The 14216-nt window shown below is 36.0% G+C and overlaps 1 protein-coding gene across 1 annotated transcript in view; it reads right to left on the bottom strand.

Moving 5' to 3' along the window:
- The window catches only part of LOC150107312 (attractin-like protein 1), a 447772-nt gene that overhangs the window by 47061 nt on the left and 386495 nt on the right, over positions 1-14216 (bottom strand). Inside the window, exons 19-21 of the mRNA XM_090391786.1 lie at positions 12882-12896; positions 9676-9684; positions 7531-7735 (exon numbers count right to left, since the gene is read on the bottom strand). Coding sequence (XP_090247912.1) covers positions 7531-7735; positions 9676-9684; positions 12882-12896 — 229 coding nt within the window. The remainder of the gene's footprint in view (positions 1-7530; positions 7736-9675; positions 9685-12881; positions 12897-14216) is intronic.

Below are 14216 nucleotides of genomic sequence, written 5' to 3'. Positions count from 1 at the left end.
ACTTGTATAAGATTAACATTTAGTGGTTGTCCTTTCAGTTTTAATAACATCATCCTATCTGAGTAAGGGATGAAGCTCAACAGTGACTTATTGATCTCTTTGTTTATTATTATTCCAACTCTGTTTTGATGGTTGTTTTCACAACTTCCAGAGTGATACATTGTCATGTCATGTCATTGACTTGAGTTTTGCCTGATCCTGGCCACCTAACTTCACTCATTCCTAAAATTCCAATTTCCAGTTTTTTCATTTCTTGGATAGCATTTCTTAGCTTAGCATATATTATGTATGAAGTCTAAATATGGGAAACATTTTGGTGAAATCGCAAATTTATGGCCTCTTGCTAGAATATTTAATTCATCTTTTGTTAGTGGACGGTTAGATAAATTGACTACCCATTTTTCCGTTGGTAATTTGTTAATGATCTTTTTTGATCGATTTAATAGATTAAGGTATTTAATATGTAGAGCACTATTGCTTTTATCAAAAGATTTTTTTTTCTCCTGAATTCTTTGAGACAGCTATAATTAATTGTAGCAATTCTTGATTTAACAAGTCTGTTTCTAGTTCTGTAATATTTAAATTGTTTGTTGCTAATTCATGCTTAGAAACTCGTAACTGATTAAGAAGTAAGGAATGACTTGCTTTTTGATAGATTTTATGGGCACCTGGAGATTTGATGGCATCCTTCAGTTTTGCAAAGTTTGGAATAAGATTATTGCATCTGCACTTTTTTAAAAAAGAGATTCTAGCTCGTAGCTTACCCTGTTTTAATTGCAGTTTTCCTAGTAAGTTTGTCTTCTGCGCTGTCATTTCTCCGTGAAGGAATAAAACTTTTTCAAATAATGAAACCTGTGGTGCGATCATAATTAAAAGAAACACACGTATTAACCACAGTAAAATTATTTGATTGTAAATATTTCATCATCAGTACAGTAGTTTCAAACAATAATAGGAATAACATATAGTTAGGGCGCCTAATTACAATAGAATCTCATTAAACATGCGTAACGTGTTACAAAAAAAAAAAAAAAATTATTTAACACAATTTTGTATGACAATTTCCCATACTTTTGGAATAGTAAGACATCGTTGTAGTTTAAGACATATCATGCAAGACTTCCTAGAATTTATGGCTTACCTAAGCTACACAAAATTAATGTTCCACTTAGACCCGTCGTAGACTGTATCAAGTTTCTTATCAGTCTCTTCGATCAAAAATTCTACTGAGTTTCACACAAAAATTAAAGACATTCAACTGTCAAAAACTGACTTGTTAATCAGCTTCGACATTGTTCCCTCTTCACAAACATTCCCCATAAAGAAACAATAGAATTATTAACTCAAACATTTCTGTCTGATATAGTTGAATTGTTCAAGTTTGTTATTGCATCAGGTTATTTCACCTGGAAAGGTCAAATTTACAAGCAAGAAGAAGGAACAGCAATAGGATCTCCTTTATCACCAAACCTAGCAAACTTGTTTCTAGAACACCTTGAAGAAAAACTATTCACTTTTGAACTCAAACCAAAAATTTGGTTAAGATATGTCTATGACATATTTGCAGTCTGGGATCATCCTGAACATGAATTACAATTGTTTCTAGATAAAATTAACCTTCTTCATCATCGCATCAACTTTATGTTAGAAAATAGAATCTCCACAGGGTATCTCCTTTTTGGATTTACACATCCAAAGAAAAGAAGACGGTTCCATTGCCACATCTGTCTTTCGCAAGCTTACATTCTCAGGTCGCTACATTCACAATTCTTCTGCTCATCATCCATCTCAGAAATCTGGCATTATGAAATCACTAGTTTCCAGATCACACAAATTCTGCTCCTCTGAAGAATCTTTAAACCAGGAATTAGAAGTAATAAAAAATACAGCCATCCTAAATGGATATAATCCGAAAACAACTCAAAAAATCAGTCATTTCTCCACACATCAAACCAGACAGGAAGAAGTCCATAGGATTCCCATACTTTACGTCAAAGGCATCTCCGAACATCTTTCTAAAATTATGAAGAAATACAATTTTACCACTACTTACAAACCTATCAACCAAATTTACAACTTGTTACCTTCTCCTAAGGACAAACTCTCACCTCTGATGTTGCCTGGCGTTTATGAAATTCCATGCTTATGCAAATCGTCTTACTTTGGACAGACAGGTAGGTCTGTTCAGAAACTCATCTCGGAACATCAAGACCACATTCATCTTTTTAAACCGCAGAAATCTGGCTTCTCTCAACACGGAATTGAAAATCCAAAACCATAGGATCCATTGGGAAAAGTCTAAACTTGTACATAGATCTTTATATAAACATGAACATACAAAGAAAGTTCTGAAGCCCTACTACACAGACCAAACTTAAACCGCAACAATGTTCTTACTATTCCAAAAGTATGGGAAATTGTCATACAAAATTGTGTTAAATAATTATTTTTTTTTGTAACACGTTACGCACGTTTAATGAGGAATAATGTGTGTTATTCCTATTATTGTTTTAAACTACTGTACTGATGATATCCTAAGATACTTAGGATGAAATATTTACAATTAAATAATTTTCACTGTGGTTAACACGTGTGTTTCTTTTAATTACGATCGCACCACAGGTTTCGTTATTTAAAAAAAAATATATATATATATAGAGTATGAGAACCTAAGATATATTAGAAATAAATAAATTGCAGTAGTCGATAATTAGACAGTTGACAATTTCTGAAATTTCATGAACAAAAGTTTGTTCTTCATGAAATAAAGAACAAACAAGATGAAGCAGGGTTGCAAGAACTGAAATGCAAATGATAAACATGGCCATAATTTCCATAAAAGGAATGACTGAATCTTCAAGCATTTTGCTGCAAAAGAATTGCTTCCAAGTTGCAGGAAATGTCAACTAGACCAACTAGCAATTTTGCAGTGATATTTACCCACAACTAGGTCGTAGGTTAATATCATCCACTAAACACCAACATTCAGCTTATTGGAGACTTGAAGTAGCTGATGCTATTCCCAGTCTTCAGAACAGGTTTCATCTTCTATAATTCCTTCTCTATTTTTCATGTACTGCGAGTGATACTCTACAAGAGCCTATCAAGATCTACCACAAGTCTCTTTTTGAGGAGTGCAGCAGTTTAATGCAGGACAGTTTTCAGGTAGCATATAGGACTGTACCTAAAGGTAAAGCATCAGGAGGCCTCTCAATCAGCTGACATATACTCTGCCAAATTATGCCTTGAGGGAGAATCTGAATAGTGGTATGTGAAAGAGGAACTCTTGGGCCACATTATGGCAAGAAGCCTGGCTTTTCCTGTATAGGCAACATTCCCAATAGTATCACTTCCATCTTATTGTGATCCCTACTTTCTATTTGACTATTCACTCACTCTCACACAGACTAATAATAATAAAAAAACAACTATCAATTTCCTGATATGTATCCTCAAGGGGAGGGGGATGTTCAGGTTACTATGACAGTACTACATGATTAAGGTTATGCTACTACTAATCTCTGATCAACAGCTTTCTTCCAAATTAGTTCATTACTTGTCAGCACTACAGTATTGTTGTATCTTACATTTTGTTCTTCTAAGACACTTCTGACTGAATCAATCTATCTAGACCTTGGTTTCCTCTAGCTCATTTTTCTGCCATCTAGGCAAACACCTGTATTGCTAACCTTACCTCTCCCATTCTTGAATGCTAACAATGTCAAGTTCATTCCTAATATCTTCATTTTTAATGATTTTGCCATTCATGCCATCTGTTCAGGCTTCTAATTTTTCTTAGAACCCTCATATCTATTGTCGCTTCTCTTTCATCAAGTGCTTTATCTAATCCAACTCTCAGATCCATAACTTAAGTCTTATATACTGCTAATTTATCTCTTATTCCATATAAATTTATTCAACTGGCTCCCCCACCATAACAGTTTATTCTGTTGCCTATTTCAATTTTTTAATTTGACATCCATTTTCACTGAAAACTGCCTAAATAAATGAAATATTTTACTTGTTCTAAAAAACAAGTATTAATTCAATAAAGTAATTGGTTCATATTTTGCTGAATTTCAAACATCTTCAAAGCACAACTATTTGTTACAATACAATGGGTATAGGAAATTTCTTCCATCTAATCCTCTGTGAAAAGGTGTCCAAAGCATAGTATGCAAGTCCTAACTTGCCATAATGATGATGATGGCAGCAAACATATTTCTTGTGTTCTGCAAGACAGATGTTAAGTACCAATAGAAAAAATGATATCTGGTTGATAGGACAAAAGGACATTTATGTCCTATCAACAAAATATCTACTTTTTCCAGGCTCAGCTACAAATATCCTTCTGTCCTATCAAACACGATATCTAATTTTTTAGGCTCAGTTAAAGATAAACTTCTACCTTTAGCCCACCCTGAAGTGTATCAAATTCCTTGCCAGTGTGGATTATCATACTTTTATCAAACAGGCAGATCATCAGCTATGCATCACAATGAACATTTTTACTGCATTAAATTCATGCCATCTGAAGCATGAATTTAATGTAGTAGATGGCAACACTATCAGCATGATTTTTTTTTCTCCCTAAGTTGGTACATCAATCATAAGCATCCATGTGAAATTGCAAGTCATTCTATCAAGTAATTTGTTTTATACAGCTGTCTGAAGCAAAAGTGTTGTCTACATCCCGTGAAATGGATAAAATTGAGTATCATGCAGTTATAAAATTCTTTGTAAAAGGTATTACAAAGGTATTAAAAGGTTTAACGCCAAAAGAAATTCATTCGAAGTTCATAAAAGTTTATGGGCACTCTTCTCCTTAGTTTTCGATAATTAAGAAATGGACTGCCGAGTTTAAACATGGCCACACTAGCTGTGACGAATGTCCAAAAAGTGTAACACCACCAGAAATCATTGATCATACATGATATGGTATTGGATGACCAGCGAGTCAAAGTGCGTGAAATTTCTGAGACTACAGGCATTTTAAAAGAATGTGAAGAATGTATTTTGCATGAAGAATTGCAAATGAAAAAGCTTTGTGCAAGATAGGTGCTGCGCTTGCTCCCAGTAGATCAAAAATGCACTCGCATGAAAATCTCTGAGTGCTTGGAGCATTTTAACAAGAATAAAACTGATTTTGTGCAATGATTTATTACTGTGGATGAGACTTGGATTCACCGTTACACACCAGAATCCAAACAGCAGTCAAAACAGTGGACAGAAGCCAGTTGTTCAATGCCAAAGAAGCAAAGTTGGTTCTATCAGCAAGAAAGGTCATATCACTGTTTTGGGACGCTAAAGGCATTAATTATCTTGAAAAAGGGTAAAACAATAACCAGGGAATATTGTTTCGATATTTTAACCACTAAAATATCGGAATTTTCTCATGAATTTGTTCACTAGATGAACAAATTCATGAGAAAAGACCCGGTTTTCAGAATTAAAAAATCATCTTTCATCAGGACAATGCACACAAAGGTGTTTTGGCAATGGAAAAATTAAGGGATCTGCACTATGAATTGTTGGAACATCCACCCTATTCCCTAGATTTGGCTCCCTTTGACTTCTGTCTCTTCCCTAAACTAAAACTCTTTCTCGCTGGTCAGTATTTTTCTTTGAATCAAGAGGTGATCGCATCTGTAAAGGGGTATTCTGCAGATCTTACTGGGATTCACTACAGGGACGGGATAATGGTGCTGGACCATTGCTGTAATAAATGTATTAGTCTTAAGTGAAATTATGTTGAAAAATAAAAATAATTTTGAAATTATAAATTTGTTTTCTCATTGTTAGGCTGAGAACTTTTCAGACCACCCTCGTATTTCTCCACATAAAAGAAAACTGCTAATAAATGTATGATTTATACATACTGAGTTCTTGACAGACTGTCTCTTTTCTTATATAGAATCCACATCCAGTGCTCTATGATATTCTACAATTATTGTATCAAATGAAAACCCTTAATATTGATGTCTGATTGCACTGGATTCTCAGCTATCGCAATGAAGGAAAATGAGACTGCAGATGCAGCTACTAGGTTAGCTCGTACTTTCTGTGTATATATATATATATATATACTCTTTGTCAGTTTCTTATACAGACTACAGACATTTAATAATAGCAAGGTTACTTAATCAGTGGCAGTGTCATTCTGATAGGAAGCACTTGAAGTTCAGCTTATACAGAAACAAAAGAGAGAGAACTGTTCTGGCTAGGCTCTGCATAGGTCAGTCATCTTGCAATTCTTATCTAATGAGGGCAGATGACCCACTTATTGTGAATACTGTAATGCTTGACTGACCATATGCCATCTTCTGGTGAAGTACCAGCACTTCACTCAAGAGAGGAATGCAATTTTTGCTAACATGGCTGAGCCATATACACTCAATTTTGAAAAACTCAAAGCATTGTTCAATTTTAAAAATTTGTTTTCATGTACATAAGATGATATATTGACCTGTGCTGACCTCATGCCAACAAACCCTCAATCTAAAGGAAGTTTACTAAGGTAATTTATCTAATATAACAACAATTTCTCTGGACCCTATGAGTTTGCTTCAGTGAGAATTGACTAATAGAAAGATAAAAAGCCCATCTCCCCCCTCCCACCTTACATCCCTCACAGCTATATTAGCAGAGCTACTTAGGTATTCTAAAATCAGAACTACATGCACACTTCTAACCACGTAATGATTCCCATTTTGATCTGTGAAGCCATAACATGAATCTAAAACCAGATGCTTACTGTGCTTGGAGCTGTGACTGTAATGTCCATGATATGGGATAAACAGAAAAATCCATATACAATCATTCAAGCTTCTAAATACCTTGGCTTAAGCCAGACATCTGCTATCTTCTGCAGATTCAAACAATGGCCAGTCTATAATATATAAAACTGGATAGAATATTTCAGATTTTACACTAATGGCAATGCAAAAGAGCAAGAAAGATGCTGGAATATACATTCAACCTCTTACTATCTGAATATCTTAGTTGAAACGTATTTCAGACTTACTCTGCTATGGTTCAATTACTGTAAAAGAAAAATCAAATCACATATCTGAGCTAGCTATATTAGCTTACAAAGAGTAGTTTTGAGCAACTATAATTTTATACTGCAGCAAATTAGAGAACTTTTTCTTCTCTTAGCTCAAGATGATCCTCTAACAAAAGGATGCAAATAGAAGTGCTATTAAATAGATGTGTATCTCTCTCTCTTTCTCTCTGTGTGTATATATATATATAAATATCCTATTCCATCTTCCCTTTTGTGTGAGATTCAATGGCTAGTCATGACTAAGTAATGCAGCTTCTTAGAATGCTTATTGGAGGCCTTAATTGTCTTAAAAAAGTTAATATTTGGTCTCTAAACTATGTAAATATCAATAAATACAAAAAATATAAAAATCAAAAGATACAAAAAAAAACCTTAGTCCACCAAAGGTCCTAATGTGCTATAGCTTTTTGACCTTCTGTGGGTGGGAGTTGCATTAAAAAAAGTTACTGTAAAAATACACTTACCTGGAAAATGTGATGAAAAACTGTAACAAATCTAATGTTCTATGCTGTGAGAATGAAATCTGCAGAACAAAAGGAGTACTGAAGTTAAAGACATAAACATAGAATGTTGTATTATCTACACCAAAATTATGTTCATCATGTGAGAAACGGAATTTAAAGGTTCCACACTCGTGATTCTCATGTAACAACTGTTCAGATATAGATGCTGAAAGGAGAAATTTTTTTTTTTGTAACTGAAGGTATGAAATGAACCTTTTTAAATCACATTGATACTTTATAAAATACTTGTTTAAAACTAGATTTCATTTTTAAATAACTGTATAGATAATGAATGCACAGGTAGTGACAATACCAAGCCAAAATGAAAAACATGGCAAATAAGACTATGCTTCTGCATTTTATTAGCTCACAAACATACATGACTGAAGGACAATATGCTAATTAATGAAAAAAATGAAGTAAAAGAAAACTTAGTTTAATCCTTTATCCATGTGTAAGCAAACAAAGTTTGTGCCTGAAGTATCTTCAGGACTGAGGCAATGCATGGTAAAGGTGGACCAAGCTCTCATCACTACTTGTCTTAGTATCCCCCATAAAGCAAAACACATCTCCTTGCAGACATGTATAATAGTCATATTTAAAAGTCATATTTCCATATACGAGTTGCCAAAGGTGTCACACCTTAAGTCCTGAAGTAACTTCAGGTGCAAACTTTGTTTGCTTACACTTGGATAAAGGATTAAACTAAATTTATTATAATCTAACCAAGTGGAAAAAAAAATTCAACATCTTTCTCTAAATCCAGAGTAATTTAATAATAAGGTGAGACACCTTTTGGTAACTTGTAAATAGGTAAATATGACTTCTCCATTGTTTCCTTAGTATCACCACCTCTGGGTTTGGCTCCCACTGACGAGACCTCAAAGGTCAAAACCGGTCTAGGTAGTGGTCCTTCCCTTAATGCATAGCATTATACATGTCTGCAAGGAGATGCGATTTTTTTCTCCCCTTCACCAACCAACTTGGGTGCAGTAAATAATGACTATGGTGAAAGATTCTATCTGGATGCAACTGCCTGATTAAGCTGAAATCAATGAAGACAGAATTGCAGTAAATGATAGCTTCTTATCAGAGAAACATTGTGATATATCTTAGTTTTATTAAATTTTCATCTATATTAAAGAGTTTAATTCCAATGGCCTTTGAAACTATAGATAAGGAAATTCTAAAATAAATTTAAATTCAGTGTATCTGAATTTACGAACCATCGCATTTTGCTCAAAGGACAGAAGTGTAATCTCACAATAATTTACAGAAGTTAAACATGAAATATCTTTTCTTCAAAAAGTATATTTATATGATAAATGAATTAAGTCATTAAATATTGTGCAGCACACTATAAAAGTAATACAGAATTAGGATTTCTTTATTAATTTCCTATCATTAACAAGTTTCTTCCAAATCAGTCTGTTACTTGTCATGTCTCCATAAGTATAAGCAAATTTGCTTACACTTGGATAAAGGACTAAACAAGAATTTAATTTCTTGGCAAGTTTAATTTAATTCCTCCATCAATCTGTCTACATCATTCTTTGTGTTGACCTTTTCACAGTTGGCTATTACTGAGTCAGATGTCTGTCATCTTTCATTCTGCATTATTTTCAAATGGCCATACCTATTCAGATCAGCTCTGGTTCAAGTTCCTTTTTAATGTCTTTATTTTTAGTATAGTACTAGAACTCATCCTAATATTCATACCATATGTCATAACTCAAGTTTACTACACTCTAAAAAGGGTGGGGGGAGACTGAGACAGCCTTCCCATGTTCTGCGTGTCTTCTCCCCCCCCCCCCCCAAGCCAGTAGTGTCACCCTTGTAGTACACTCTCGGTGCTTCAGACTCAAGAAGCCCTAGAGATGTAATGCTGGTAACACGAAGCTAATGTCTCAAGCCAGGCTTCCAAAGGGTATCAAGCCTCCTGGACCACTTGCAGCAACCATGATATATATACACAACTCAAAAAATTCCATGCTGGCTCGATTGTCACCTGGAATAACAAAGATTACGTTATTTAAATTAAGGGGATATAAAATCCCACATTGTTTCAAAACCGAATATAGTAAACTATAAAGTATCGGTGATCACTAGCGTGAGCTAATGCAAGTGACCCTAGTATGTAGCACAATACCGGACAACTCGTTGCACAGGTGGGGAAAGTTCAGATCGCTATTCTTAGGTATTTTCCATAATGTAAAAACACATTTCCTAGGAAATGTATGCTGTTATTACATTATGGTGGGAGGTCACTACCCAGGCCAGTTTCAGCCTTTTTTGAGGCTTCATCAGTGAGTAGGTGGACCAAATTAATACCAAAGTATATAGCGAAAAGAACTTATATACTCTGCTATACGAGTTTCCAAACAGGAAATGTGTTTTTACATTATGGAAAATACCTAAGAATAGCGATCTGAACTTTCCCCACCTTTGCAATGAGTTGTCCGGTATTGTACTACGTAGTAGGGTCACTTGCATTAGCTCACGCTAGTGATCGCCGATACTTTATAGTTTACTATATTCGGCATGAAACTCTCTGATTCCAATCTTTGAGTTTCTTATTCGGTTTTGAAACAATGTGGGATTTTATATCCCCTTAATTTAAATATTGGTTATATCGCCGAAATGAAGCTTATTAGCTCTTTATATTTAAGCAACTTAATGGTTGCACCTGTTTGGAAACTCGTATAGCAGAGTATATAAGTTCTTTTCGCTATACACTTTGGTATTAATTTGGTCTACCTACTCACTGATGAAGCCTCAAAAAAGGCTGAAACCAGTCTGGGTAGTGACCTCCCACCATAATGTAATAACAGCATACATTTCCTAGGAAATGTGTTTTTACATTATGGAAAATACCTAAGAATAGCGATCTGAACTTTCCCCACCTTTGCAATGAATTGTCCAGTATTGTACTACGTACTAGAGTCACTTGCATTAGCTCACGCTAGTAATCGCCGATACTTTATAGTTTACTATATTCGGCATGAAACTCTCCGATTCCAATCTTTGAGTTTCTTATTCGGTTTTGAAACAATGTGGGATTTTATATCCCCTTAATTTAAATATTGCTTATATATCGCCGAAATGAAGCTTATTAGCTCTTTATATTTAAGTAACTTAAAGATTACATTGCTTGTTTGGGAGGAAGGCAAGCTTTGAAAAATAAGTACAGTCCCACAACACTCTCTCAAGATTTGTTCCTTAAACATAGAAGGGCTATCTACACCTATCTAAATCCAAAAGTCATTGGAAAAATAGCCAAAGACAAAATGATTGACATTCTGGCTCTCGAGCAAATCCACGTGTCTGACACAGCTCGCAATAGACTAAAGATCCCAGACCTAATTCTTGTGTCTTATAACTGCCATCCCAAGCATGGCCTGGCAACCTACATCCGGCCTGGTCTCAAGGACATAACCCAACATGTCATTGAAGCAGAATGCTCCATAGGTATTAAAATTCAAAATACAGTCATCTACAAACCACCATTGCAATCCTGGCCTGACTAGATGGACCGGCTACCACCTCACCCTGCTATCTATGTTGGTGACTTCAACTCTCACCGCACCATGTGGGATTATTCCTCTAAAAACCAAGATGGTGATAATCTAGTTAACTGGATGGATACATATAACCTGTATCTGATCTACAACACCAAGCAAGAAGGCATTCTTCACTCAGCCAGATGGAACAGAACCTACACCCCCAATCTGTGCATAGTCTCTAAAGACTCTGAAGACCACCCTCAACAGATTCTCTAATGGTCAGCATTGTCCTACAATAATAAGGAAAGGCACATCAATCCCAATCATCAGTGGAACACCAATCGCTAGATGGAATCTTTGCAGATCCAACTGGAATGTATTTGAGAAGCAAATCAAGTAAATTATTACAGCAATACCATCTACCCCTAATTGCTATCCCAGATTTGTCAAACTAATCAAAACTGCAGCCTTTTCTGCAGTTTTGATTAGTTTGACAAATGTAATGAAAACTGATTTTGATAGAGGCTACAGAAAACTGCTGCTGTTTTCTGTAGCTTCTATTCCTAGAGGCTACAGAAAACAATACCCCAGAGTAGGTATACCGAGGAACTTTAGCCAAATATGAAAAAACTGAAGACCCAACTATTGCTAAGGAGCTCAATAGCAATGCTCAACAAAAACAGAACCACCAAATCTAGCCGAAAAAGCTGGTCACTTCTGAGAAAATTATTGGGGGGGTGGGGTAGAATGGTGCCACCAGAGATAACTCCTGATCAAATAGCTAATCATTTACTGAAAACTCCAAGATAAGTCCCAGCTCTACCAGGAAAATAACTGTGCAATCTTTCATCAGAAAAAAATCTGAAGATGGCCTCTGAGCTTCCTGAACTTGTATGCCCAGTTTTTCTGGAAGAGGTACAGGAAGCCTTGAAAGTCACCAAGAATATCAAGGCTGCAGGAGCGGATGGTATCCCTCCCCGAGTCTCTAAAACATCTCGGCCAATGAGGTCAAACATGGTGGCCGCCCTTTTCTCAAAAATTATAACAACTGGAAAACTACCAAAACTGTGGCAGGAAGCCAAAATAATTGCTGTGCCCAAACCAGGAAAAGATTCAAATAATGTCAAAAATCTGTGACCTATCTCCTTGCTTTGCTCCACCTTTAAGTTCTTTGAATGAATTCTTAAAAGAATTTCACCACTCATCGAAAGAGCACTCCTGATTGAACAAGCTGGCTTCAGGCCGGGAAGAAGTTGCTGTGAACAGGTCCTGGCCCTGACAACACAGATTGAAGCAGGCTTCCAGAAGAAACTTGAATCACTTTCATTGACCTAACACCAGCTGGAAAGTTGTTTTCCAGCATTCAAAAAGCTGGAAAACAACTTTCCAGCTTTTTGAATCCATTCTCTCCAACAGAAAGATCTGGGTCCATATTGGTGGAAAAAAGAGCAGGCCCAGATTCTTCCACAACGGTCTTCCAGAAGGCTCTGTGTTGTCTGACTTGCCACATAACAGCTCAAGCAAATATATATATGCCAATGATCTTGCGATCCAACACCAGTCTACCTCCTTTGAAAACCTGGAAACAACCTTGAACATTCTGGAGATGTACTTCAAAGCAGTGGTACCTTAAGCCAAATCCAACAAAAACTGTGTCCACAGCATTCCACCTGAACAATGCAGAGGTGAATCGACACCTCAACCTCTCTTTCTGTGGTAGAACATGAGCCTCACCTATAAAAGGCATATCATCAACCTGTCCAACAAAATTAAAATGAGAAATAATATTTCACGGTTTGCTGGGACAACCTGGGGGTTGTGGTGCTGATATCTTAAGGTTGTCTGCAGTAGCCCTTGCATTCTCTGCAGCAGAATACTGTGCCCCTGTCTGGTAAAGAAGTGTGCACGCTAACATTATAGATATCCAGCTAAACTCTACCATGCGCACAGTTAGTGGGACACTGAGAGGCACCCCTCTCCCCTGGCTGCCTGTCCTATCTAACATTGCTCCACCAGATATATGGAGAAGACAAGCCTCAAATTATTTAATAAAATAATGAGCAACCTGCTCCTGCCCATGCACCAGACTCTCATAAATCCACCTAGTCTTCACCTAAAATCAAAAAAATCCCTTTCTGGTCCATGGACGAACTCTCTTCTAGAATACCTTACCATCAATACCTGACATGTGGAGAGAACATTGGTCCAACAATTTTCCAACAAATGGTTTCCTGGTTGAAGATCCCTGTGCTCCGCAACCTGGTTTTGTCCTTCCTAGGAAGATTTGGTCATCCATCAACAGGATCGGAACTAACCAGGGCAGATGTGGCTACCTACAACAGGAGACTGTCAGACCACCCTTATTGTGACTGTCCCCCTGTGGCCCAGATGATCACTCATATTTTGAATGATTGCCCAAGGTGCCAATTTCATGGTGGTGGCCTCTAGGACAACCATGAGGTGACAGATGAGGTGACAACTTATTTTATTTCATATCTCACATGCCTATAACTAATTTCTATGACACACACACAATTTATGCAAGCACCCATTCATAATTAACTGAATTTTTTACTTTGGAATCCTAATGCTATCATGCTGCGATGCTATTAAAGATTCAGCTCTCGTCTTGCTTTGTAGAATTTGAGGTCTTATTTTATTAATTGTTATTCTACTTGAATGTAACCATTACAGTTGCAGTTCACATTGAAGATGACAATGACACATGGATACAAACGATATTAATATTACTTAAGTGAACTGTTTCATTTAAAATATTTCCAATGTCAGTACCTTATATTTATACAGCCATATTTGGTAAGATAGAGAGGAATGTTTCATACTCTTGCTGATTCCAAAAAACAACCTCTAGAATGTATATATCATTTGTTTGAAGGATGGTAGCATATTTTTAATTCAAAGTTCGTAGGGAGAAGGGGGGGGGGATTTCCATAGTTCACCAATCCAGACTGGTCATGATGATTCTATCATGCATATTTTTCTTCAAGAAACACATGGTTATCAAAAGTCAGTTAGCTTATAGATTCCAAGTGTTTTACACATGCACATCCACAGACTTGGATGAGAAGATCTTTATAGGAATCATTAAGGTTCCAGTTCAATGTGTCATTTATGAGTTATAAG

This window comes from Typopeltis vanoorti, chromosome 4, assembly GCF_054136105.1.
Source record: "Typopeltis vanoorti isolate ZY-2024b chromosome 4, IOZ_Tvanoo_1.0, whole genome shotgun sequence".
Lineage (NCBI taxonomy): Eukaryota > Metazoa > Arthropoda > Arachnida > Uropygi > Thelyphonidae > Typopeltis > Typopeltis vanoorti.
This window is presented reverse-complemented; position numbering and strand designations above follow the sequence as displayed.